Source organism: Lutjanus erythropterus, chromosome 2, assembly GCF_056507025.1.
Source record: "Lutjanus erythropterus isolate fLutEry1 chromosome 2, fLutEry1.hap2, whole genome shotgun sequence".
NCBI lineage: Eukaryota > Metazoa > Chordata > Actinopteri > Lutjaniformes > Lutjanidae > Lutjanus > Lutjanus erythropterus.
In genome coordinates this window covers 33,530,119-33,557,539 of record NC_139318.1, presented here as the reverse complement: position 1 = coordinate 33,557,539, position 27,421 = coordinate 33,530,119, and the positions used below count along the sequence as shown (strand labels likewise).

Below are 27,421 nucleotides of genomic sequence, written 5' to 3'. Positions count from 1 at the left end.
ATTGTTGGCTAAGAGTGTGTAAGTTTTCATCATAGCAAAATAAGAAAAAAAAAATGTTTTCATTAATTAGCTCCTCATATCGGGATGATGGTTGCTAATCGAATCATCAGGTGTGTTTTTTGTTTGGGATGAAGATCTGCATACTCTAACACATATAGTAGAATACTCACATCATCACATCACTATGTATATTTTGTTTGTCTCCTAAAGGCAGCTCAACTAGCTGAAAGACACTGTAAGCCATTTGGGATGCCACGGTGGAGGAGCCCTGGACCAGATGTCCCCAGAAGGTTCAGTTTGGTGCCCCTCATACGTGGACCCGCCACATCAGAACTGGTACAGACACAAGTCGGGAGAGGTCTACACAAGTGACACATATTTATTTGCCTTTATTGTGGCCTATTAACCTGCCCTGTAAATCATACTTTTGGTGAAATATTGTTTTTTGACCATACTGCATAAAAGCAATAAAATAATATTCTAACTAAATGTATCTTGACACTGTCTTCAACAGGACCGACACTCAGTACAGCTGCTGATGTGGAATGATTTAGACAGGAGGTCACCGTGTTCCATCCAAAAGCAAAGAACTGAATCAGTGTGCTTCTCAGCAAGGACCACAGGATGAAAGAGCTGGAGCTCAACGATAACCTCCATAACCTGACAACTTTTAGTGTTCAAACAGACAAACGTCTCATCAGCTTCTTCTGTCTTTATCAAAGCAACTCTGATGAAGACAGAATAAGTTGCAGAAATGTTTGTCTGTTTAAACACTAAAAGCTGCAGGTTTATGATTGTAAGACAGCATTTCTTCTTGCATTGTCAAGACCAAAACTGTTTGTGTAAATAACAATTTAGATTGGGTTTTTAGATTCATCTCCAGATACAGCTGACCCCTGTAATGATAATATAAATTCCTGAAACCTGAATTGGTAATGAAAATGTATCGACACTGCAGGAAAGAGCTTATAAAAGTACATATTTATATGTATATAATTGCAATAAATACAGCAGGTATTACTAATTATCAGCTTTTATTAAATGCACTTAGACTTTTGTGATGTCAGCTGGATCAGAGAACTTGTCCCTGATGCTTTAAACGCAGCAGCTGGGGATAACAAGTTGGTTCCCCTGCACTAAAGAGCCATGTTGCCAAAAAATAAATTGCCTACAGGCTGTGTGACTGTACTCCCTGCTGTCAACCCCAGGTCCCCTCAGTATGCTCCTACAGTTACCACAAGTACACCGTGATACCCTGATACTCCAATAAAAGGTTAATGAGATGTTTGATATTATGTTGGTAATGTGCTAATATCACTGCAGTTTATGATGTACAGGCTGTTCAGAGTTGCTCAGAGTAATACGTGCTGCATGATGCTGTTCCTCTGCAGTGTTTGTTATCATTCAGTAACGTAATGATGACTCGCGTTAGTCTGTGATTACACGTTATGCTGAGATTACTCATCAAACAACAAACAACACTAACATCGCTACATGAAGAGCACAGAAATATAACTATAAATATAACTTTGTGTTGGATTAGCATTATTCATATCGCTCAGACCAGGAATTTAACGAAGTAATTTCATTACTTCTCTCTGGCTCCTTTGCAAAGCTTCAAGTCGCTCCTCTTCATCCTCCAGTGAAGCCTCCGCTCTGGCCGCCCCCCCACCACCACTTGGTTGCAATCTGCTTTCTGACCACAAGATGTCACTGAAAATTACACACTTCTCCTTTAAAAGTTTAACTCAGATTCACTGAAGTCACACAATAAACCAGACAAATAGATTGAGGCGAGATCTTCGGACAGAGCAATATTTGCCTTATAGGGTGGGGTTTTCTGTCAGAAAAGGATGTCAGATGGCAAAGTAAACCAGTTAAATTATTGTAATTTTTAGCATACACTTTAAACTGATACTGATTTTTTGGTCACACTTTATTTTACAGTATAATAATAGGATGTAATCTTTGCATCAAATTAAAACAAAAAATACAAATATGTTCTTTGTTACACCCCTATTAGACTTTGAGTGTAATTAAGGACACATTACAACAGAACTGTACTGTAAACTAAAGTGTTTGTTTAGGTTGACCTTTTTTTAGGTGGCTAAAATAGATTTTGTAGCTGACCGTGTCAACAGCAGTACATCACTTAGATCCTGTGTCGATAGTCGTCTCTGCTTCTCCAAACTGTGAACGTGCCGATTAACATGTACAGTAAGTAAAACACCAATAAGTACCTCATACAACCGCACAACAAATAATTCAAACTACCCTTTTAAGGAAGTAGTCACACATTATCCCACTGAGTCTGGTTTCTTGGTTGTATAGCAGTCTCCCTCAAGAACCTAAAAAATATATATTTTAAATTGCAATTCATAGTGAGTTCCCAGCTCACCATAAAACATACAGATTGTCAGTTTAAACTAAAAGGGTATTCAAATTCAAGTCTTAGAGGTCCACTTAAGTTCTAAGAATTTCTGAACCTATGTGCACACAAAGAGCACTTGTATGGGAGAATTGTTTAACCAGGTCCTTAAACTTTAAGAGTAGACAGAGACAGTTTGCTGTAGTGGGAGGTTTTTTTTCCCCTGCTCTGGCTGTGTTACCGATTTAGCAGGTAACCTAAAATGACTATTTCTGAAGTTTCATTATTTTTCCCTTTGTATTGTGAAAAGCATTTTCAAAATCAGTGTGTTTTGTGTCCTGAAAATGTACATTACCACTCTCCAGAATGTTGTTTTCCTTCAATATGAAGACATTTCTTCTTAATCTTCTTCTTCTTGTTGTTGTTTATATAGCTTCCTTTGGGTAAAATGAACACACATTTCTCTGTCCACTCATCCTTAAAATGGTTTTCACCGTCAAAACATTTCCTTTCCTGGCAACTGCAAGTTTGGAACATGACATTCACTTTTTCAGTCTGACCTCTGATGACGAGCTTGCTAAGTGTGGCTTGTAACAGTTAAAAGATGACAGATGAGGTCATCCGACAGCGATGCGTCACACAGGTTACCTTTAAATTTTTACTTTTTCTAACCTACGCAAAATAACTGATTACCTTGCAGAATACAAGGCTTGCCGATGTACCACTGCCTTGATCTGATAGTTTGTGTTATTGTGTGACTTTGGTGAATCCATATTAATCTTTAGGAACACCGAAGTTGTACAATAACACCAACAAACTGTCTGATGAAAGCAGCAGTAGACTGTCCACCTCCTCCATCTACTCCTGCTGCTTCTCCAATCAAGTCTGACTATCAAATAATGACTTCAAATAATCCTAACTATCCTTTTAGCAAGTGTTGATTGATTGGGTTAGTCTTCTGTACCTGTCATCAAACTTTGTTGCTCGAGTCATATTTGTGTTTTCATGTTACTGTACTTTGTTAGTTACCAACATTTTTACTGCATACCGCCTTGAACAAGGTGTAACAGCTTCACAAACCCAAAAGTAGCTGTAGCATCGTTGCTGCAGCTCTAACATGAGGAAAACTTGCAGATGGCTCCTTTAAAGTGAATTCTCCTCGTAAGATGTTTTACCTTTTATATTCCCTGCAGTTATTTCTCTTCACAGATCACTGCTTGGTGTGTCAGCTCCTCCTTGTTTCAACGATGCTTTTTCCACCCACACAGTCTTATCAGTTCTGCAAGAGACAGTAATCAAACCATATATTGTACACTGTGTGTGTGTGTGTGTGTGTGTGTGTGTGTGTGTGGTGGTGGTGGTGGTGGGGGGGGGGCAATGTGGTAGTTTTTATTGCAGGGCCAGACTAGCTGAAACTCTGACAATAACATATTTTAAGGCCACCTGACATGATAGATGAGAGGGTCCACCCTGTAGGATATTACCATTTTTCTGCAGTGCCTCCTTTCGTCCCGCTCTCTCTCAGCCTGGTGTGTTTGAATCCTATAAATACTGAAAGAGTGGCACCCTTTTAAAGTTTGCTCAATTTTAACACTTGTCTTGACAGCGCATTTTTGTTGTCCCCCCCTCCCCCCTTTCGCAGACAGCACAGTTTGCATTGGAACTGGTTTTGTGACAGGGACACATTCATCATGTAATAAAGTGATGCAAGCTGTTACAAAACGCCGAAATGAAACTCAGCGACTGTGAGTCCTGTACAGTAGTGAAGAGGAATTGTAGCTATTTCAGGGTTGTTTCTTTGGTTTCACTGCCAATGATGTCCTGTTAGAGACACAGATGATTAACTCTCGCTAGTACCAGTTCAGTGTGTGTGAGATAGAGAGAGAGAGAGCGAAAGGGTCGGAGAGAGGCTTTTTTTTATGCATTACGTGGTTAATATTTCTACAGAACAGCAGCTCTAAAAGTGATTTATAAATATTGATTATTCCCTTGTACTGTATTTATGTGCACGTGTCTACATTAGCTTTCCTACATATGGGTGGCTTGTAGTTTACATGCTAATCATTTTTGCTAAGCTTAATGCTCTCAGACTAATGAAGGCCCATATAAAACAGCAACATACAGAAAGCACTGCTCTCCCTGATTACATTTCTTATATTATGGGGTGTGTGTATGTGTGTAAAATTAAGACAAGAATGTGCTCATAGATTCAAATGTGTTTTATTCCATTTGAAGAAGCTGCAAGCATTATGCCTATGAAGTTATTTCTTATACAGTGTTTTACTGCCACCTATTGTTAAAGTGCAGGACAACTGTTACAAATGACAACTGTTGAACATAAAAGACCTGAACACATTATTTGAATGTATATCATCATTCATTACATTTTGACTTGTTAGAAATGTTTCAAACATAATATCTACACAAAAAACTACCCACTATGTCTAAAGCAGCAAATGCTAAAAAGTCCATGAGCTTCAAGTCAAAACAGAGTAACATAAATGTCATATACAAATGAAATGCAAAGTGGATAGCTGTTGATATAAGTGTTACAAATTAAAGTGTATTTTCAATACAGTATTTTCATGCAAGAGGATTATGGTCACAAGCAGAGTGCTCTGCTCCATCCATCTCTCAAATGAATTGATGACCAGAAAGTCAAACAGACAGTTGAGTACTGAATGCAGTAACTTTTGTTTCTGTCCAGCGCATCCTCGTCCAGTGTGAATCAAAGTGGTCACTACAGTAAAACAATATTCTCTTGCCGCTCAGTTCAGACTGACAAGGCAACGACAGACTTCTCTCAGATCGTTTTCAGAAGTTAATTTGGCCAAAGTTAGCAAGGTTGTTGGCTTCAGACCAAGCAGCGTGCCGTGCCCCATCCATCTCAGAGGCGACTTGGTTGCCACTTGCCAAAGCGTGATTGGCCCCACCAATAACAGCATCACAATCAGGGCATTTACGACTTTGATTAGCCCCTCCACACTCTGTTATAAGATAGACATGGCCATTAGGACATTTGTACCAGTGTCCAGGCGGCATTTTCAAAGCAGAGACAATCATCTTTCTCTCGTCGTCAGTGATCCCCAAGCCTTTGAGTGGAAGTTTGTTGTCTAGCTCCTTCATGGCTTCTTTCACCCTCTCCTGATCTTGCTCAGTGAATTGGCCAGACTTCTCCAAAACTCTTCTCATTGTTTGAACCTCGGACCGAATTTTGGCACTTTGTCCCCTCTTTTCTGCCGTATCACAACGGACATTGAGCTCGGTCAGGAGGGTGATTCTCTGTAGCTCTCTCTGCAAATCAGAGACCTGCTGTTCTGTGAATTTATTTTGCCAGCTGTCAACCCAGCGCACAAACTGCTCAACATACTTTTCTAATGTGAAGCTCTGCCTGAGTAGCATATTTTCCTTCTGGATCTTCCTTAGCTTTGCAACTCTCACTAGGAAATCCATCTTGTTTTCCACAACCCACAGATCATTTGCTGTGAGATACGTTTTTTCCAGCCGGACACTGCAATGCATAAATTCCTTTTGCTGATCCATTTCATGGGACACACAGTTGTCCTTCCATTGTTTTTGAAGGGTCTTCCTCTGCTCTTCAATATCTCGCTGATTTCCATTTATCTTTGCCTTTACCATCTCTATCTCAGCCAGCTTGCTGTTGATGTAAGACCCATAGCGCAGATTTTTGCGGATTGGAGTGCGACACTTCGGACATTCCTTCAGTTTTATGGCCACTTGCTCTCCTTCGTTTGCCTGCTGGTTGTCATCCATCTCCATGTATGTGTCCATGGCTGTGTGTTCAATGATGTGTCCACAGTCCTCTAGCTGAATGAAGTGAGATTCAGGGTCATCCTCAGTGCCGAAGAAAATCTCTGTGACCTCATCATGATTACAAATGCGACATTTGTTTGGACATTTGTCTCCACACAGACCTATGCACGGGTGGCCGCAAGGCAAGGTCTTGGCACAGGGCTCAGTGCATGGGGGACGATCGCATGGCTCATGGCAAAGCTTACTACAGCTTTGGTGAGGGCACTGCCAAGCGCAGGGCTCATTGCACGGAGCACAAGGCTGTCCACATGGCTTCTTGCACTTGCTGTGGATGCAGAAATTCTCACATGTTCTTTGACAGGGGGGACAATCACGAGTGCAAGGCTCCTTGCACGTGTGAGAGCAAATCAGAAGACGCTCACACCGGTGAAAACATGGGGAATGGAACCGTCCCTGATAACACTTGCCACAGGTACCATGACATGCATGGCCACATTTCAGCTGCTCAACACAATGGGTCTTACACTCAGGCCCCTCTATCTCTGTTTCGTAAAAGCAAGCATCTTGCTGGCTGTGGCCGCACTTTAGTTTTAAGGTGACCTTCGCCTTGCACTTGGTGGTGCATGGTTCCCCACACAGTGAATCACATGGATGCCCACAGTGGAGCAGTTTCTGGCAAGGCTCCCGGCATGTAAATGTCTTCGGGTCCTGGTGGCAAGGAACCATCTGCGTGTGTTGACACCGAGGTATGACCTTCTCAACCTTGACGAGACATTCTTTTGGGCATGCTTTGTAGCACAAAAGTGTGCACCTGTGTTTAAGATCACATAAAATCTTCTCGCACTTCTTGACACACTTGTACTTCTTGTGCTCAGGGTCGTAGGGGTGGCAGACTCTTGCGCATACGTGGCCACAATCCAAACGGAAGTCACAAGGCAGGGTGCAGCCCCCCTCAGGAGCTTGTTTAAAATCTTCAGCAAAAGAAGCCTCTACCTGTCGATCTGGATGATTCTGACAGCACAGGGTGAGAGCTTTCCCAGCCTGGCCTCTCTCCCTCAAAGTGTAGAAGATGTTGCTCCACAGTTTGACTTGTCCCAGCATTGTACTGTTGCCAATACAGTAAAGGCCTTTCTTGGCACGAGACAAGGCTACACAGACGCGGTTGGGAATGTTCAAAAAGCCAACTCTACCCTGCTGATTGCTGCGGACCAGAGACAGCAAGACTATGTCATTCTCTTCTCCCTGGTACTTGTCCACTACATGCACTCTGACGCCCGAAAACTGGCTGGCAGGCATAAGTTTGCGCAGACAGTGGAGCTGGCCTGTATAGGTTGTGAGGATGGTAATTTGCTCTGGCTTGTAGTCCTGAAGGATAAGATAGCGGCAAAGAGCAACAACAAACATTGCCTCATGTTTGTTCTGATGGCTTCTTCCATCTTTGATCTCTTCCTCTGGATGGTTGTGCTCCACAAAGAACAAATTGGTATTAAGGCCCTGCAAGACAGATTTTATTGTTTGATATGTATCATATTCTTTTGAATTTTGTATTCTTAATCTTGAATACATTGGCTGACTGTCTCGAAATATATTTAAGTCAGATTATAGATAATTTTTATCCATGAAGTAAACAGATATTCACTGCCAAGAAAAACAAGCAGAATGGAGACGCAGCAGGGGAGCAAATACAACACACACCTTGACGTTGTCGTAGTCGAACACAGAGGGATGGTTTTCCAGCTCTGAGTAGATGTGTGGGGTCAGGAGACGGGCAATGTCTGGCCTCATACGATGCTGAAGGACAAACCAAAACATAAACACACATAACCATCACATGTAGAAACATGTGGCATACATGCACCAACAAGCTTACTCATTAATATACAATGTTGTCCTAAACAATTTGTCGTAAACTGCATTTTATTAAACAATAAATAGATCGAGAAACACAAACCTGGTAGTTGAGTCTGACAAAAGGAAGTCCCATCTTCACCAGCCTCTCAAACATGGACATCTCCAGGTGGAAGTTCTTAGCGAGGTCGTACACTGTGGCACTGGGACGCAGCTAAAGGACAAATTACATGTTCATCATAAGCTCTAAACATGTCAGTTTTCATTAATTACTGTTAAGGCACAGTAAAACTTGACATGAAAATGACATGAAATGACAGATTTTATTCTTCGTACAGATCGAGAACTTGTGGTCTTCTTGAGGCCTGATTGATAAGATAAGATAAGATAAGATAAGACTTTATTGATCCCACACCGGGGAAATTGACAATGAGAAAAATTGAGAGGCTACCAATATGCTTTTATGATAGATATAGTATTTTAAAGGACGTTTTGACATATTTCTAAACTGTTTTAATATGAGAACATATGATATGCATGTGTTCCTGCACAACTTATTTATCTAACTTTAATTTGGCATTATCTTAGATTAGCATATTTGAGTGTTTTAAAGGGCTCCAAGATCATCACCATGTAAGTGAAGAAAAGAGGGATGAATTGCATGGTCACATGTTTATGGTGACAAGGCATTTTGCTGTTATGTAAATGCTAGTGAACACTTATTACACAGTTTTTAGACACAGGTAGAAGCAACCTTCTATACAGGATCAAGCCTAGAAGGGATAAACAATATTCTGCTATGGGTTTCTGTTTTAGGGTGACTGGATGGGAATATAGAATATATGCAAATGCACTCTAACTTTCTTTTGCTGTCCTGTTGAGTTTTCCGATGTTTTGTCTGTATGTGTGTGTAAATGTCTGTCTGTGTGTGTGTGCGTGTGTGTATGTGCAAACCTACTTTAGCTAGAGGACAGAGTGTGATTGTGCATGTATGTGGGAGGGGTGTGGGGGAGGCAAGACAAATTCTAGTATAAATGTGAAGCATTGTGTTCTGCTCGATTCAACACCAAACCTGTGATTAATGAACAGCACAACAATGCCAAAGCTTATTTTACTCAGAAAGTGTGATCCATCCACCTCCATTACATGCACAGATTCTAGTTTGGGTTCCACCAAAACAAAAGCTCCGTCCACCTGTTCATACAGTCAAAATAAATACTATTAAATGCCTTTAAACCCATGAAATAGACTGATTAACCCGCACGCGTACCTCATATAATACCTCATCTTGTTTGCTTTCACACTAATTTAATTGTCAGTAGCAGAAATCAGTGATACTTTAATACTGATTTATTTGTTTTGCACTTGTAGTCAACATATGTCTAGAACATTGCACCCACTTGTATTTGAGAGCTTCAGCCTCAGTAGTAAATTACTTTTATATTAATCTGATGTAACTGATGTATAAAAATGATCATTGATTTCCAAGTGCAGGTTACAATGAAAAGTAATTTTCAAGTCCAACTCTATTTTAAATTCTGTTCTTATACTTGCTAAACTTTCAGTGCAACTGTAAGGCAGTCAGGTTTGTTTGAATAGCCAAATGCATGCATAAATTCATACATAAACACAGTACAGCGAGCAAATATTAGGAAAGGAGCAGACAGAAGTTACACAGCGAAAAGAGACCACAACAGAATATTGAGATGTGTGATAGAACTGTGTGTAGTTGTGATCGCGTTCTGCAGATTGCTAGACAGGCTGCCTGGCCATATGTCCTTGGCAGGCCCTGACAAGTTGTTGTAATAGTCTACTGATGTCCAGCATATCACTCCTCACTCTTCTCTGTCTCCTCTAATGGCTGGCACAGGATGTTTTTTTGCCATTTTCCTCAAGGCAACACAGACAAACATACTGACAACCACACAAATACACAAAATTCTTCATGACAGGTTGTCCTTTAAATTTTCACCTGTGCATGTAAATGGGGTAATTTCAGTCAGACTATGATGGCTTATTAAAATACACCGGTGCACAAATTGTCACGCAGTATTTAATGAGATGCTGCCAGGATGTTTTTTAGGAAGCATTGCCATGTTTTTCTGCGTGGTTTCTTACCTGCTGGTGGTCTCCGATGAGGATGAGGTGTTGGCATGCTTCGCTCAGCGTAGTGATTGTGTGGGCCTCGAGAACCTCAGCGGCCTCCTCTACAATCACCAGACGAGGACGCACTTCCTGCAGAAGCTTACGGAACTTGGCCGCCCCTGTTGTTGTCATGCCAATAACCTGATGGACAGCATACATGTTTGCCTTCTATTAATTTTTAACAGTTTAGCAATTGTATTGCTGCTTGCACTTACAGGTATACTGTAGTATTAGTCATTTTAAAACCAGCTAATTTGTTATGACGTTTGGGGGTTTTATGAACCTCTTACAGCTGTGCCAGTTGACCAATACACAAACTAACTGTGACGACTGCAGAGTCCTTTGATGTGGGACTGAATGGCAATTGTGCCCTTTTCCATTAAAGACAAGTGCCAGATGTTAGTGGGTGTTAGTAGAGTTTTTCTCCAGTGTAAGAGGGTCCTTACCCTTATCAACAATCGCAATCTACAGATGCTGTTGTGAAAAGTTATTTCTTCTTTACTAGGGCAGGGAAGTTTGAGTATGTCATGTCAAATATCAAGTGTTTTGAGTATTCAAGTATTTAGTGTTGCATACCTTTCAGACCTAAAGAGTGCAGGGCACACTATTATGATATACGTGTATTGAGGAGAAGTAAAGCAAATATGCTTCAATACCATCTCCACAAACATTAAGCTGCAGGATAAATGAAGCTAATAATGTCAAAAAGTGTTTGAATTCTCTTACTATGATAGTTGTGATGACTGTATTGAAGATGTGACTAAACAAGGATCTACTATAACAAAAAAATACTATTCATTATGACAATTATACTGTACCGTGGCATCTTTGAGGAGACAAAGGTTCTCATGACGTTTCACATCAGCCAGTCTGTCCGCTGTGTTCTGATAGGCCTGCTCAGACTCAAGGACTTTGGTGCAGAGTTGTTCCCTGTAGCGTGCCACCCACAACCTGAAGACACAAAGTTAATTAATAAAACACTGTGGCAACTGACTCAAATATACGGAAGACTCATTATTTGCTCTGAATCGAGAGGTACACTTGGAAACTGATGCTGTGGTACTTCGTATTACAGTAAGACATACAGTATTATATCTGTCCAGAAGGAAATGGTCCTATTTGTTAGTTTAAATGATAATTAAGACTATGTAAACATAAGTCCTCACAATCCCGTTTTCACAGTAACACAAGTTACATCTTGGCTCTGTGAGGTGAGAAGATCCTCTGGGATACATTTTCCTGGTGATTAGTTGAGTTAATTATACACACTGGGAATACAGTACTTCTACCAGACTGAGGTTGCTTGGGGGATGAGAGGCAGCAGGAGAAGATGCAGGAAAAATGAAGGAGGGAAGAGGAACAGAAATGTAAGAAAGCTTCTCAGAGAGGTGATGGAAAGTAAGAATTAGATAAGAGACACAGTGAATGAAGGGAAGAAAAGTGAAACACAGATGAAGACTTACCGATAGAGTCTCCATCTGTCTGGCAGTCTAAGTTCCCAAATATCGAAGACAGCATCTTCCTCGATTTCAGTCATAGCTGAGCTCTTCGCCAGCTCTCTCCTGATTTGTTTCTTCATCTTCTTCTTCTGGTTCCGTTGGAACTGTACAGATCAGAACAGGGTCAACTTTGGACTATAGACCCTACACCAGTTCATTGACTTCTTTAAATTCTACCTAATCTGTTTCTCTTTAACTGAAGTAGAGGGTGCAGTCTCTTTGTCTTTTTTATATCCAATAGGGCTGACACCTTCTGGTTGGTCGCTCGATATGCTCTTGTCCGACCGAATCCTTACTGGTTGGACAATCGCTGGTATTTTCATGAGGGAAAAAAGTAAATTATTTTTTGGGAAGAAGGGACATGCACATAGATGTAAAATATATGAACCCAGGTAGGGCATTGCTGGACAGCCTTGCCTCCAATTTTTCCCTGTGGTCACTCATGGTATAGCAGCAAAAAATTCCCCTGCGGCCCAAAAATCCTCCCTGAACTAAGCGGGAACTCAGCCCAGGAATGGGCAGTGGGCTGTACATCCGGAAAGTAAACCCAGAAGATAGAAAACTGTTTTGGTGTATGTGCCAGGGCAGCAAGTTTATACTGCAACACTACGTTCGCTCATTTGGCGTTTGCGGCATTGTCATACAAAAGCTGTTTTTGCTCTGTGATGTTTGTCGCCAGTGTCTGCGCTTGTGTCACTACTGTGTGCAAATTTATTTGATTGACATGCCGTGAAGGTAACAATATAGCAAAGTGTGAAACAGAAATGGTCAAACTGCAGGAATTGACTTGCTTGTCAACTCTGTGTCACTCTGATTAGCATGCATTTAAGCTAACAGGTACATGTGCACCCAGTGCGTTGTGGCTGATTCAGTTAATCTAAAGATAATATGCAGATTTTTTTTTCCTCAATCAACAAATCAATTGGTTGAAGAGAAAGAAGAATTTCAGTCAGACAAGAGTTTCTACAACCATAATATCTAATCTTACATTAATAGATGAGCTGTATTGAATGTAGCTCACCCCAAAAATCAAAAATACATAGAGTGTTTTTCCTCTGGGATAGTCCTAGTTATCCATCTAGACTGTTTTGGTGTGATTTGCAGAGTGTTGGAGATATCAGCCGTAGAGACATCTGCCTTCTCTCACTCAGCTTGTTACTCAAGATAATCCACAGATCCTTTTGTGAGCAGTTTCATGTAGGAACTATTTTCTGTCTACCAAACTACACCCACCCACTAAGTCAAAGTCCTTGTAAAGGAAAAAGGGAGTTTTTCTTCTACACACATTATCCATGTTAGTTCTCAGTCTTCTCATGTTTTTTCATGTTCTATGTAGAACTGAATTGTGGAGTTTGAACATTAAACTGTAGCTCATGTTCTCCGTGTTCAGGATTTTTTGGGCAGACCTGAAACACGGTGGAGATATGGTCCCACCAGCACTATATAAGCACCAAGAACCAACACACGAACAGCACCACCTCCCCCTCCCCTCACCTTCCCCAACAGTCAGCTACAAACATACCTCAGCAATTCTTTCAGTCTAAATCAGCCAAGCAGTTTCCTTCAGCTCGCTTGATGAACAACCCGACACACAAGAAAAAATAAAATATAAAAATTACATCCTGTCACCGTCCCCTGGGTCCGGTGGCTTTAACATGTCTGACATGTCCAATAAAGCTGCTAGACGCAGCGTCCAGGTTTCAGGTCACAGTGGTGTTGGACACTGAGACAGAAGAGCGAACACGTCCCCAGTGATTCAGAGCAGAGAAAAATGCTTTTATTGTGATTTCGAGACCTAATTTTACAATACTAGCGTTTTTTTTTTAATCTGTCAAATTTGGTTGGGTGGTTAATAACATGTTTTTTTGTATTTCAACCATATGGCAAATGACTGGTCAAATTTTACCAACCATTCAATAGATTACCATCGTTTTTTCACCTGGTGAGTGAAGCAAATCTACTAGCCACTTGCATATTTTTCCAGCATTTGGTTAGTGGCTGGTGCCACTTTTGGGCCCTACCACTAACTGCATCACTGCACAGAAGGCAGTGTGCATCGACTAATGGACAACAGGCTTGTCCTCGTGACGGCACCAGATGAAAACATCAATGGCATCCTCCTCCGTGGAGCTGCAATGTTAGCACTACTGAGCTGGCTAAAACGGTGAAAAGTGCTGGTGGGTAGTTCGGAAGAATGTAGTTCTTACATGAAACTGCTCACAACAAGGTCTGTGGATTATCCTGAGCACCACAAGTCGAGTACCATCTAGTTCCATCATATTTGAAAGAAAGCAGACATCTCTACTTAAACTCCATAGGGTACTCTTAAGTAAAGTGCAGTATCTGTAAACATATGGCCTATTGGAGAGCTTTTAGATTTTCTGTAAGCATGTGTATATATCTGCTCCTTTCATACCAATCTACTATTGCTCTTAATAATAGTATTCTCAATCAGTTTTTTCTGATTAATTAGGGATTGAAAAAATGTTAAACTCGTGAAATGTTAAACTCATTACAATCTCCGCATGAAAAATCACCTGAAATTCTTCCTCGCTCTGCTCAGCCTGTATTTCAGCTTTATCCAGGTTCAGAGCCAGCATCAGTTCTTCTAACTCTCTGACGTTTTCCTCCTTGTCGTCCTTCTTTCTGCCATTTCTGCCACCTATGGGACCGATGTTGTCTTCAATGATCCGCTCTGCCTGGATCAGATCCGCTTCCTCTGCGATTTCAATGAGGTCCTCTTCTTCTAACTCCATCGCTTCCGCTGCATCTAACACATTCCAGTAAAAATCAGCATGAGAATGATTTCATTCACCAGTACAATAAAGATACTGAATTTTAGTTTTGGTTGACAACTTAGAAAGTTGCATGGTGGATAATAACATATAAGAAAAGGTTTTACCCAAAAGTGTGGGTCAACCTCACACAAACTGCAATATAAACAAACTCAACAGATTTTGTTTTGTTTGTTTTTTTCAGTTTGTTCTGAATGAGAGGAAAAAAGTCTTAAGGAAATTTATGAAGGGAAAGTTTTTGAAATTCACCTAAACATAATCCTAACAAAAACACATTTTTTAGTCCAGGCTTTGTTAGAAAAAAGGAGTGAATCTCACATAAAGTGTGAGAAAAAATCTGACAAATGTCTATCATATATGTGTCATATATAAGATGTCGAAGTGGTGGTTTATGGTGGTAAATCATATGCAGGTACCACTTTTTTGGTTCCTAAAATAATAATTTAAATCAATATCCCTATGTAAGTATCCTTGAACATAAAGCAATGTTGGCATTAAATAAATTTTTTTAAATTTTCTGTTTATTATGGAGGAAACACTACTGCTTTTCTTTACAAAAGGCTTCCAAAATCAACACAATACGAAACGTCCTTGTAATAGCTTTAAATATCACTTAGGATAGCACTTTTATGAGCACTTTTATATCACTTTTCAAATATTTATGACCTCTAAAATGCACTAATCAACATAAATGTTGGCATTAATGATGGACATAATTTTAAAGGACCAGTGTGTAGCAGTGATTTAATGATTGAGTGATATCTAGCGGTGAGTTTGCAGATTGCAACCACCTCATTTGACTCTCCTCTTTCAAAAGCATCAGGCGGGACGAAGAGCCATAGATATACAGAGGATTAAATTCTAGTTCTGCCATTTTCTGCCAATGAATTTTTGTAAATCTTACACACTGGACTTGTAAGCATGTTAGCTTTTGGGTAAAACTTCAGTATTTTTTTTTTTTTTTAATAAGACTTTTGTAACTCTTCTAGTCTCATAAATATGTTGTGTATAACATATCTGGAGTTTCTGATGCATTTTGTGTGGGGTCGTGTTGTATAATGTACTAAGACAGAAATCATAGTATGTGAGTACGGGGACAGATCATGTCAGTCAGGTTCATGGTTATTTAATAATAATAATAATAATATAAAACATAATCTTCACTTACTGAAATGGAACTAGTTGCTGGGTTATTTATTATGTTTAGCTACAAAATCCTGCTAGAGGTGTTTAAAGTGTGCCATTTTTGCAGCTCTTAAATGTTCATTTCAGCTGATTTGGAGCCTAATACAGCAGCGCTGCAAGGACTACCTGGCTGGTGTTCACACAAACCACTGTGGACTGAGTGAAAATACAGTATAATGACAGTTCAGTTTCATTTTCACAGTAACTATCAATTTTAAACTGTTATTTGTCAGCAGAACAAGTCGTGCTTTATGGATTTACACCACAATCACAACTAATGCAAAGAAATTATGGGTGTATTCCAGAAAACGGGCTAAAAAAAAAAAAAAAAGCAGGACTCGCTGCAAAAAGGCTAACCTCAGCTACCATAAACACAGAGGCGAGGTGTCAATCAAAGATCACATCAATTTACTATGAAAAAGGTGGACAATTAGAGAGAGAGCTGCTACTTCACTAAGGTTATATTTTCCATTTCGGCACATATTTTATCACAAATCCATTTTGTTAATTGGGATTATGTCAAATAAACATTTTAGTTGAATTATTAGAAATGAAATTCATTTGCAATGCTTTCTCAGCCATTTGTGTCTATAATCTATAATGTTGGAGTGCAATTAAAGACAGAACAGGTCGTATGTGTCTGCAGTCAGTAACATTTTCACTGCATCCCAACAAGAGCAAGAAGAAACAACAACATGTTGTGTTATCAGTGTGCTAGTATGAATAATGTTATGATGCCAGTTTATCTGTGTGTGTGTGGTTCGCTTAATCAATTACAGTTTTGTTTACCCCTAAAAAGTATCTTAACACAGTGACACACTTACATCACACAAGTAGCCAGTTAACTCAACTCTGGATGCAATGCAAGGAAAAAAACTCTCTACCTGCACTATCTCTATCAAAACACAGCTGGCATGACTCAATATTAAATCATTCTTTCAAAACACTAGCACACGTTTTCAATCCAAGAGGAACATAAAGTCAATCGATGCACAACAACTTTCAGAATACTAACAGCTGATGGCATTACGAAAAATACTTCATCTATCATGTTTCAGTTCTACCTTCATACAATGGACAGTAGGACATTTTTTTAAGAATTCAGCTTGTTTTTACTGTAAATCTCTCTACATTGTTTTGGTCGAGTGTCAAATGTGTTACCTTTACAGCATTACAGAAGACTATTAGGACCAGACATAGGTGGGAAATTGAAGATTTTTTTTTTTTGATTTTGCATTTTAAAAATTGAGTTGAAAGGTAAAATGACGAGAATAAAGTTGAAATACCATTTTGGTTTTGTTCTCAGAAGGGAGGCAATTTTAACTTTATTCTCGAAAGACATGATTTATAGAAAGTATAGTAAAAGCTTCCCTGGCACCATGAAATTGCTGCCAGTGATAACAAAAAAACCCAACATGCATGGCCTTTGTCTCCAAATGTGTAAAAATACTGTAAAATATACAAACCTTTACGTTGTTTTGTATCCACATCGAGCAAAATCATGTAAATGAAATAACCTCAACACCCGGCCATGTCTCTGAGACTGGAATCATCTTCAGTGGGTCTGTTTTACACAACTAGCAGTAAATCAGCTATTGTTGCAAACGTAGATGCTTTATACAATATATAAGGTTTTGGACACTGGGGATTCATTTCTCACATGCTGTGTGCAAGCATGTAAATAAGACAAGAAATATCCTAAACTTTGTTACTGGCAAGGCTTGTGTGCAAAGAAATTTTATGCATCTTAGAAATGTGTTAATTGACTGCATTTTCTGTGAAAACAACATTAATGCTATGGTCCACAACAAGCAGATGTTGTGCTTGTTGTATTTAGAGTTTAGAAAATGTGACTCCAGATTGGACTAAAGGATGTTAGCTATTGTAAGAAAAAAAAAAACTAAGACAAATGAGAATTAGTGCTAATAAAGTTTACACTTGTTTAGAAAATGTAAAGGCCCCTGTGGAGGAAATCTTGTGATGTTAAAACTGCTGCTACAGTTATAATGTCGGGGTGCTGTTTACATACTAGCAGTGAAAAGAAGCCAGATGTCAGATCTCCACTTAGAGTGAAAGCCTTACCTTCATTTCCATTTGCATTCTCTGTCTCCCTCTGCAGGAACGTGGTGGTACCCAAACCCAACCACTCCATTATCAGACTGGTCTTCTTCTCACCCTGAATCTCAAAATCATCCTCCATCTGTAAATCATTTCAGAAACACAAACCGGTGAGTTTTCACCGTCCTCTGCTCCGTCTAGCTCAGTTCACATTAATACACGAAATGTTTGTTTGTTTATGACTCACAGGTGGCTGGTGCAGACTGTCCCAGTGTCTGTCTGAAATGAACCTATGTAGGAAGGCTTCACGCAGGACGCCTTTCAGAAAACACTGCAGCTGCCTGCTGTGTGCCTGAATCCTCTCCTCCTCGTAACGTAGCTGCTTGTAAATCTGTTGAACAGGTTATGAATGCAGTGATTAGTGATACTTTAAAGTTAGAATCAGTAGAATCTGTCCGAGCTGTTTGTAAACGCACCAGCGCTCTAGGTTGGTAAACGTCCTGAGCACAGCAAAACAATGAGGAAAAATAAGGAAATACAGGCAGAAAACAGGGTCTTCACAAATACAACCATCAGCACCACACACTTCTACTGGCTGACTGACATAACTGTTCATATGAGTCTATAAATTGTTTTTTAGGAAACTGTTGGATATGATCTTTATTGAATGTCTTCTTTTAACATTTGAAGCTTCTATTGAGGTTTATGAATAAATCTTCATGTGCATTTTCTGATGTCATGTCATGTTAAACTAAATTCTCAATTTGAATAAAGCAATTCATTGGATTAAATTAATTAAGGGGCGTCAACACCAAGAGCTATAACTACAAAAACACTGTTCTAAAAAGATTGTTCTAAGTCAAGTGGGTGATGGAGACAATGATTTTTTATGATGATTTTTTTAAATAATATTTTTATAGTTATAGTACTTGGTGTGGACATACCCTCTGTTTTTTTTAACTTTCAACCTTCTTTAAGGAATATAACTCAGTTTTGTGAATATATGTCTCCCTTTGTGTGTGGTGAGTGAGCAAGCAAAGAGTTTTTGACAACAATGAAAATGTGAAAGCCTAAACGGCAACAAATATGGACTGCAGAAGCAGAATACTTTATTGGATCAAAACATGTGAATTTTGGAAATGATTACATCTATTGTTGTTTTAATTAAATGTTAACTTTAAAGCGCTCTGGAGTTGTTGGAAATATTTGGATCACACAAGTCGGAATCTCAAAGATTTTCAATTTACTGTCATAAAGAAGTTAAGAAATTACAAAATATTCACATTTAAGAAGCTGACAGAATTTTAACCTTTTGAAAGATTTATTCAAACCAAGTGATTCTCAAAATATTTGGCAATTAATTGAATAATCATTTAATTATTGCAGCTCTAATATACATATATTAGTTCTATTTCTGTTTTTATTTTTGATTATTAAAAATGCCAAGTTTACTTCTTCATTGCCCTGATGTCATTTTGGACAATAAAGTTTATTGTTAAACTGTAAAATATCCTGTCTTTTATAAGAAACAAAATTGCAAATAGTATGTTTATTTATATATGCTATATTCTGTATATTATAGTCTGTGTGAAGAATATTGTATCTGCTCCTAAAATCCAGTACTGGTCTGGCCTTAGGGTTGTCCAGTGGTGAGCTTGCAGATTGCAAACTCTAAGCCTCTCCCTCCCCTTGCAACTGTGTAGGAAAACCTATGCTGGCTGCAAAACAAGAAGCCATGCAACCTCTGTAGATATAAACATCTAATTCTTAAGGTAAGGAAAAAACACAGATTTTTATTTTCAGGTGATTATACACAAATGAAAACATGCTGATTATTATATTTTATTTCTGCCATTTTCTGCCAATAAATCCCTGCTACCTGCTACATCTTAGACACTAAACCTGTAAAATCTTTTGATATTTGATATACACTTTGCTGTGTGTGAGAGAAATAAAGCAACTTGAAACATCAAGTGAAGTTATAAGAGTCACTCTATAGGTCAGGCAGCATGAGCTTACCTCATTATATGCAGAACGCAGGTGAGATGGCAGCGAACGTCTGAAGTTAGGTGAGTGGGTCAGCTCCTTTAGATTGAAACGCTTCAGGGTCTCACTGTTGCTACGGCCTCCTACTCTCACAATGCCCTCTTGCAGAAATTTGTGAATACCTTAGATGGAGAAGCAAACCAAATGCACATTACATCCACCAAAGCAGGGAGCTTATTTGTCTCACATTGAACGTTCAAGGTCAAAGAGCAGGAGTTTGCGAAGACAAATAATCAAATAAAACTTGAAATAGATTTTCAGCGTATAAACAAGTACACATCCAAAGAATTGTTGTTTAAGTTAGAAATTGATGTCCACTTTTGTTGACTGCAGGTTGTGTTTTTAAATCCAAAACTACTCAAACAACATATAAGATAGATGTGATGCTACAATGAACTGGCATCACTGTTTACCCTCGAGGAACTGATCCAGGGCGTGGTTAGTGTAGCACACGACCAACATGGGAGCTGTTTCAAATCTCTGTCTCCAAAGTTCCTGATTGGTCAGCAGAGCCTGAGCAATCTTCAGGCCAACGTAGGTTTTTCCTGTAAGATGGATGGATGAAAGAAGCAGACAGTTTGATTTTAATGTATGCTGTATGTTTAATGAGTTTTACACTTCTCACTGACAAATGAATGAAGTCATCCTCCCAACAATGGCTTTTCGATGTCTCACCAGTGCCAGGAGGTCCCTGTATGATGGCCAACTCCTTTGTGAGGGCCAATTGAAAGGCTTTCATCTGAGACTCATCCAGCCCCAACTCCTCCATCCTCGGCCAGGCGTCTTCATCCAGGCTGTGAAAGGTCCGCAAACCAACCTTATAGTCAGGGTCAGCGATGGAGGACAGGTCATATGTATCTCTTCTTTCCAGATAAGCTGGGGGGAGCACATCTGTGCTGCACTCCACGATGTACCTGGAAGAATTATGGACAGGATTACATCTTTTAGAATCTACTATATGTGTAAAAGGAGGGCGTAGAGACTTCTCGTGACAGAATTTCTTTCTCCCTTAAAAACTTACAGTAAAATCAACTGTAATAAATACGTAAATTAGTTTTTATCATTGAAGTGAGCTAATTCAACTTTTGCTAATAAATGTTATAAACATATGGCCTTATTTAGATGATTTATAGCTCATGGCCTTAAGCCCAATGTTACACCCAGTGCCTCTGTGTGTGTGACACACAGAGTGTAAGCACACTGTGAACCCGCCAGTGTAGGCACATCTTACTATTTGAATAATTCATCTATTAAATGGTAGGAAAATACTGCACCGTTGACTTTAGAACAGGTTTTTGTTGGTCCATGGTGCTTTCTGCTGCGTCAAGATAGCAAAGCACCAGCAATACACCTGACCACACCTCATCTTAAGACCAACACACCCATGCTACTTATACATGAACACTGGGAATTAAAATGATTGCATCAGGTAGAAACACACTGATAGTTGCACTACGCTGTGTGCTAGGTGTAAGATAGGGCCCATAGTGTAACACATGGACATGTAACGCAATAATGACAATTACACAGCAATATACATCTAAAACTAATCTAAGCTAACATTGGCCTTCATAAACTACAGGTCATGCCAGAACAAGTACGGTTTTAGCTGCAAAACCCCTGAGAGTAGTGAACTGAACAAAGGTGTATTTTGTTGCCTAGGAATTCAACTTTTCACCTCAAAGAAGAAGACTCTGTGATTTTACATACGCAAGCTCAAGCACAGCATGAATTTAGTTATGATAAATGAAGCAAAACAATGGGAGAGTTGGCGAATTGATCTCCAAATGCCCCCAGCTGAAGTAGGGGTTGTTTGAGGACTTACTGAGAAAAAAACCCACAAGACTCACTATTTGCACCACAAAACTCGCCCAAATTTAGCCACTGACACCGTGAAAAACATCAAGAAAAATAATAGATGGAAAGGAGAGCTGTTTTTTAGAAAAACATTCTGTGACTGATAACTCCCATGGTGCACTTCTGAAGGAAAAACAGTTAAAAGTTGTTTCAGGTAGTCACAAGAGAATGGTCTGGGAGACAGATGGCCAACAAAGTGTCTCAGAGTTTGTGTTATCTATGAAGGTCACTGGGAGTGCAGACAATAAGTGAACTCTTGAATTCATCCATGCGTGATACCTTATTGGGAATACCATGGTGATATAATTAACTCTTGCCAATTAAAAATGAGATTGCTGAACTTCCTTTGTACCATTTCTCCCCCATTGCCCTTTGAAAAATCTACATGTTTTTCAAAGTGCTGTGGGATTGTCTAAAAACCATGACCTTGACTATAAAAGTTGAAACTCCTGAAGAAGACGTAAACACACAGACTCCCACCTCTGAAAAGGCAGGCTGTCCTCCTCCTGCTCCTGCAGGCCCTCTAGAACATATCGATAGGCCTCAAAGTAGGCGGTGGTCTCAACCATCAGGAATGATTGATCTTTCTGTGAGATAAACAAAGAGATATACTTTTTGTATATCTGTAATAAACTGGGTGCTCTGTGTACATTTCAGTTACAGCTTTTGTAGATTAAGAGGTTGAAACTGATCAAGCATCACATATCAGCAACTCCTTGCACTCTGCCCGTGTCAACAACTGTTGCACGTAATTTACTGCCCTACCTCGATTCTGGCCAACTTGAATCGGCTGTCTTCAGTAAAGGTAATCTGGACCAGTCCGTGCTGCAGGTCTTTGGGGTTCCGATCTGACACTGTGGCAAACAAGTAGTTGTCAAAATTATCACATGACAGGCAGACCAGAGAACCGTAGATCAGCCTCTTGGAGTTCTCCCAGCGCACAAACTGTACAAAAGATGGAGAAAACATTATTAATATAAATGTTAATGTTTGAAAAATGTATCAGTGTATTTGTGCTTAAAGGATGGGCTTGATTGTAATCCATCCAGAGGCTAACCTTAAGTGGCTGAATGTCAAACTGCACTACGTAGGCAAGGCCAGTGTGCGTGCATTTGGGCACCACCAGTTTTGTGTCAAAATATACTCTGATATCATCAAAGCGCTTCATCTTCAGTGGAGTGTCACCCCTTTCCATGTCCACTTTGTTTCGAAGCAGCTGTTGGATCCCCTCACGGAGCGGTCGTACGAAATCCTCTCTCAGCAGCCTAAAGTGTGTGTCAAGGTAGCTGGCTGTGCTTTCGTAGCGTTGAGAGGTAAGGTTGGGTCTAAGGACGGGCCTATGGTCCTGATGGAACTCCTCAGGAGTTGGGTAGATGGGCATGGTCCTAAAATCCTGCTGGTCTTCACCTGGGTTAGACATATTGGGAGGTTCAGTTATTCACACTTCTATAAAACTGTGTGGCAAGTTTTCAAAACAACCAGAAATATTTTCGGATTAATTTTGCAGTATTGGCTTGAGGGGCAGGGTATGAAAATGGTTTTAAAAACAGCATTTTAATAAAAATGTCTGAAATAAAGAGGATATTACCTGATAGGAGGGTGTAATTGTCTTTGTCTGAGCGCAGGGTACCCTCCCTGGACTTCTCCTGGAGGTGCCTGATCAGGCCCTGAAGACCCTCCATGCTCTCCTCCATTTGAGGCTGAATTTCCACTCCTGATGTTTTCAGGCTGTTGACAGAGGCTTGGAGCTGCGTCAGTAGCAAATTCCCTGCCAGGAACGAGCTAGCAGGGAATGTGGCGAGGACCTGATGAGAATATTTTGAAGATAATTAGTTACAAAGAGAGTTTAGATTATTTGAAGTGGGGTTGTGTGAGGTACTTATCCACAGTCAGTGTATTACCTACGATAGATGGTGGTCGGCACACCGCCAGCTTGGGGAAACAACAGGAGTACCGATGTAGGAAGGTAGACAACAGAGCCAGGCGGAGGCATAAGCAAACTAAGTGCCTGCCTAGGGCCCCTGTGACCCCCAGTGGGCCTCCAAGAAAGCTTGAAATGTTTTTTTGTGATATATATTGTCAGTGATAATCACACATTCGGCATAAGGCCCCATCAAAGCTTGCATCAGCTCTGAATGTACTTTACTGCTACAGACGGGGTCAGCAACAAAATGTATTTAAGCCACCTAAAAACAATTACAGTTCAAGTGTGTGCTGTAATTAGAATAGTTTCACTGCTTTACCTCGCCATTATACAGCTTTTTTCCCAATGGGAAACCACCTTCATGAGCCAAACATTGATCTTTCCAACCAACCCTACTCCACTGGCAATAATAGTATCCCATCTGAAAAGACTGCCTAACAGCAAGGTAAAGTAGCTAAAATATTCTAGATATAGCATGCACTCAAACTGTTTAGATGTTTAGATAAAATATATTTTGCTGTTAATCATGTTCATAGCACTTCCTACGTTGGTACTCCTGCCGTGACTCCCATCTACTGTAGGCGATAGACTGACTATGGATACCTCATATAACATACAAGTACCTCACACACCCACCATTAAAAATTCAGTACATATTAAACTATTCGATTGTTAACTGAAGGCACATGCAAACAAGGTTTGTTAAAGGCCCTGAAAACCTATTGTCTCAACTACCTACTAGCTTTAAGAGGTTATGGAGCACAACATTTTTCTCTATGTCTCCATTTTCTTACTGGTTTGAAGTGGGAAGGACTTGGCTAGAAAAACATAATAATATTACATATTTAAATTCTGATCAAACCACAACAACATTTTCCCTGTTATGATTGTTGGTCATTTAGCGTCATGAATATTTGATGACTCTGACAAGGACTTCTGTTTCTGCCCAAAGACAACTCTTCTGGGTCTACTGAATTACTTCAGGGCAAACTCACACTCTGTGAGTATTCCTTCATTTATCCTTCAGCTGAGACTTTTTTTGTTTAATTCCTTCCTCTTTTTTTTACCTCTGAAAGAATAGCCAGGATGTTTCCTAGGTGTTGTGGGAACTGGGCCCTGCGGACGTGGTCGAACTCTGACACCATCCCAGCCAGATACAAGGGCAGGACAGCGCGGAAGAACCCTGAATCTTTTATGATGCCAGCCAGGTGCTGCCGGGTGCCTCTGTCTGTGTGTGATTTGAAGGCTTTACTCAGCACACGGCAGAGGAGTTCGATAAGGTCCTTCCTCATTTTTGTCTCACTCAGGACATGGTGTAGGCCAGGTTTAGAGGACAGGGTGATGGCCACTACAGACGGCTCTTTTCCAGAGAGTTCTTCCAGTGTTTTATAGCCCAGCCCATGGCCCGGTGGCGCTCCGACTGAATTAGATCTCCCTCCATTCCTCTCTTGTCTGTCTCCCAAACCATCTCGTCTCTCACCCCCTCTAACTCCTCTTCTATCCACACTGTGTCCTCCTCTCCCTACTTCTCTGTCAGCTGCACCTCCATTTCTTCTTACCCCACCTCTCTCTCGCTCTGCCCCTTCTCCTCCTCTGTTTCCTGCTCTCCCCCTCCCTCCTCCTCCTCCACCCCTCCCTCCTCCTCCTCCTCCCCTCCCTCCTCCTCGCTGTCTGTCTCCTCCTCCTTGTCTTCCAGCATCTCTTTCGCCCCCATTCCCTGCATCTGCTGCTGCTCCTGCTCCTACTCCTCTTCCTCTTCCTCCTCCTCCTTGCCCCTCGCCCCTTGCTCCATCTCTGCCCTGTCTCCCTGCACCTCTTTCACCCCCTCTTCCTAGGACTCCTCCTCCTCTTCCTCTCCCACGCATCCCTTCACCACCTCCTCCTCCTCTTCCATTTGTCTCCTCCCTCTCACCAAGACTTTGGGCTCTTGTTCTGCTCCCTGTTCTTCTCCGTGTTCTCCTGCCTCGACCAGCATTTTCATTTTGTCCAGTATCAATACCTGGGGGGAAATAATATTCATACACTGTAAAATAAACTATTTATTTTAACATAAAATAAAGTTTGTGTCTGGGCTGCTTTAATATTAAATGCACTCAATTCGAAAAGACTGAAGAAATTTTGCAATGATTAAAAACAAAGGAATGTTTTTAGTCAAATAAACTTTGCATTAATTCAGTTGTTCTTGAAAAAATGTTAAATAAGATATTAAGTTGAGGCAAAAACTCTTCAGTCACATGAACATCACAAACAAATGTGTTTCCCTTTACATTTTCTCAGTTTGAAGAATTAGTTCTTCATTTCACACAAAGAACTTCAAGCTGCAGCTGCTCCTGCACTGTATAAAAAGCTGATTAAATTCCAAATTTCAAGGCAACTGCCTTCACTAGATTGTTGAATCAAACTCAAATCATTTAGTTTTGAAATAAACTAAAAGTGTTTCCAACCTCTACTCTTTTGTTGAGATCATTCACTTTCCTTCTTTAGATAAACTTGAATCTTTGTATTTGTCATCATTGTCATTATTTGGGCGTTTGAAAATTAAATGGTTTCGACTGAAAATATGAAATGAACCATTATTCACTTTTGCGTCAATGAGTTTACTCAGTTTTTGAAATACATGTTTTTCTGAAATCCCAAGATTCACCTTTGTCTTTAAAAAACATTATCCACACAAAACATTATTTGTTGGTTAAACCTTTTCAAAACACAAGAGTTGGGCTCAAAACTCAACACTGAAGTAAGTTGCCTTGAAACTTTTGAGTTTTCTCAAAAACGTCTCTCTTTGTTTTTATAGTGTGTTGGGTCTTCTCTGTTCCAGCATTGGCACAAAGACAGTATGTGAAGCTGCAAGTGAGTTCATTAAATTTTAAGAATTCAGTATTAACCTTCACTTTTGCAATGCTTCCATTATTGTGAAAACAACCAACTATGACTTATCTTTAAGTGTATGAGAGACACATAAGTTTTCAAACTATTAAAAAAGAGGGTCTCAGCAGCATGTTTCTTTGCAAACGTGATCCAGTGAGTTGAATCTGTGTAGTAAATTTGTTCAACTCATCATTTCAAGTCAAAACACTCACAAGAACACATTTATATGTTCTGAAGTGCTCTGCAAATAAATACTAAAAGTACATTTTAACTTGAATAAATACAACATATTTATGTTAATGAAAAAATAATTAGTTGATTCCACTGAATTCTTGTATGTTTTTTAATGTATACCGATACCTTGAAAATTAACACCTCGTTACTGTATAATTACCATTATTCTGTCCTCTTCTCCCTGTTATTAAAGTCAGTCTTTCCATGGTCTTGCATGTGGTAGTTTTGATTTCTGACTTGCCTTTTTTTGATTTCTGAGAGGAGAGAAATTAGAGAGTTAAAGTGAAAAAAACAACACACGTGAGCATGATCACACAAGAAATTGAAGGACACATAATTAATGAATACACCCGTAAAAACAGCATAGAAAATAGAAGTTTCACTGCTGAAAAGTGGTTAGACCTTCACTGTGTTCTATTCATGTTTCATCTTTATCAATGTGTTTTGCAAGGTCAGAGACTGCAGAAGTCAGATAAGAAGGGGGTGATCTCATTGTTTATTGCTTCTGAGAAAATGGGAGCTATTTCCCTCCCTGTCTGTTGAACAAGTGCTCTGTGTAAAATGTATTTGACTGACCATAGCAGTAGGTGCACGCTAACTATTCACTCATTCTTTTAACTGTAATATGTGACATTTTTCATTCAAATGCATGTTTAATTCCAACGCATGCACTTTGCTTGCAATTGCAATGTCTGCAACCAAATGAATAGTGTGCCCTCTAGTGGAAACACGAAGGACTAGCATGTAAGTGTAAGTTTCTTTTCACCAGAAATGGGATGAGGTTTTTTTAAACCACAAAATGATATGCTGAAATACCTAA

The 27,421-nt window shown here is 39.8% G+C and overlaps 1 protein-coding gene across 1 annotated transcript; it reads right to left on the bottom strand.

Moving 5' to 3' along the window:
* Positions 1–4,572: 4,572 nt before the first annotated feature.
* On the bottom strand, positions 4,573–26,880 carry znfx1 (zinc finger, NFX1-type containing 1). Its single transcript, XM_084737785.1, has 18 exons — positions 26,762–26,880; positions 24,567–25,498; positions 23,164–23,380; positions 22,633–22,982; positions 22,341–22,520; positions 22,056–22,162; positions 20,394–20,632; positions 20,132–20,263; positions 19,692–19,840; positions 17,920–18,063; positions 17,697–17,814; positions 14,172–14,404; positions 11,599–11,738; positions 10,954–11,086; positions 10,109–10,276; positions 8,094–8,204; positions 7,838–7,933; positions 4,573–7,636 (listed from the first exon to the last, which is right to left on the bottom strand). The coding sequence occupies exons 1-18, from the start codon at positions 26,805–26,807 to the stop codon at positions 5,183–5,185; spliced, it is 5,949 nt and encodes a 1,982-aa protein (XP_084593911.1). The 5' UTR covers positions 26,808–26,880; the 3' UTR covers positions 4,573–5,182.
* Between the last annotated feature and the right edge of the window lie 541 nt (positions 26,881–27,421).

What these genes read in the sequence shown, in the direction of transcription:
- znfx1 (XM_084737785.1), bottom strand. Translation starts at nt 26,807, where the DNA reads ATGGAAAGACTGACTTTAATAACAGGGAGAAGAGGACAGAATAATG. An exon ending in TCCTGGCTATTCTTTCAGAG is followed by an intron (nt 23,381 to 24,566) that starts GTAAAAAAAAGA and finishes TATTCTCATCAG; the next exon opens with GTCCTCGCCACATTCCCTGC. An exon ending in AGAGCGAGGAAGAATTTCAG is followed by an intron (nt 11,739 to 14,171) that starts GTGATTTTTCAT and finishes TGATCTGTACAG; the next exon opens with TTCCAACGGAACCAGAAGAA.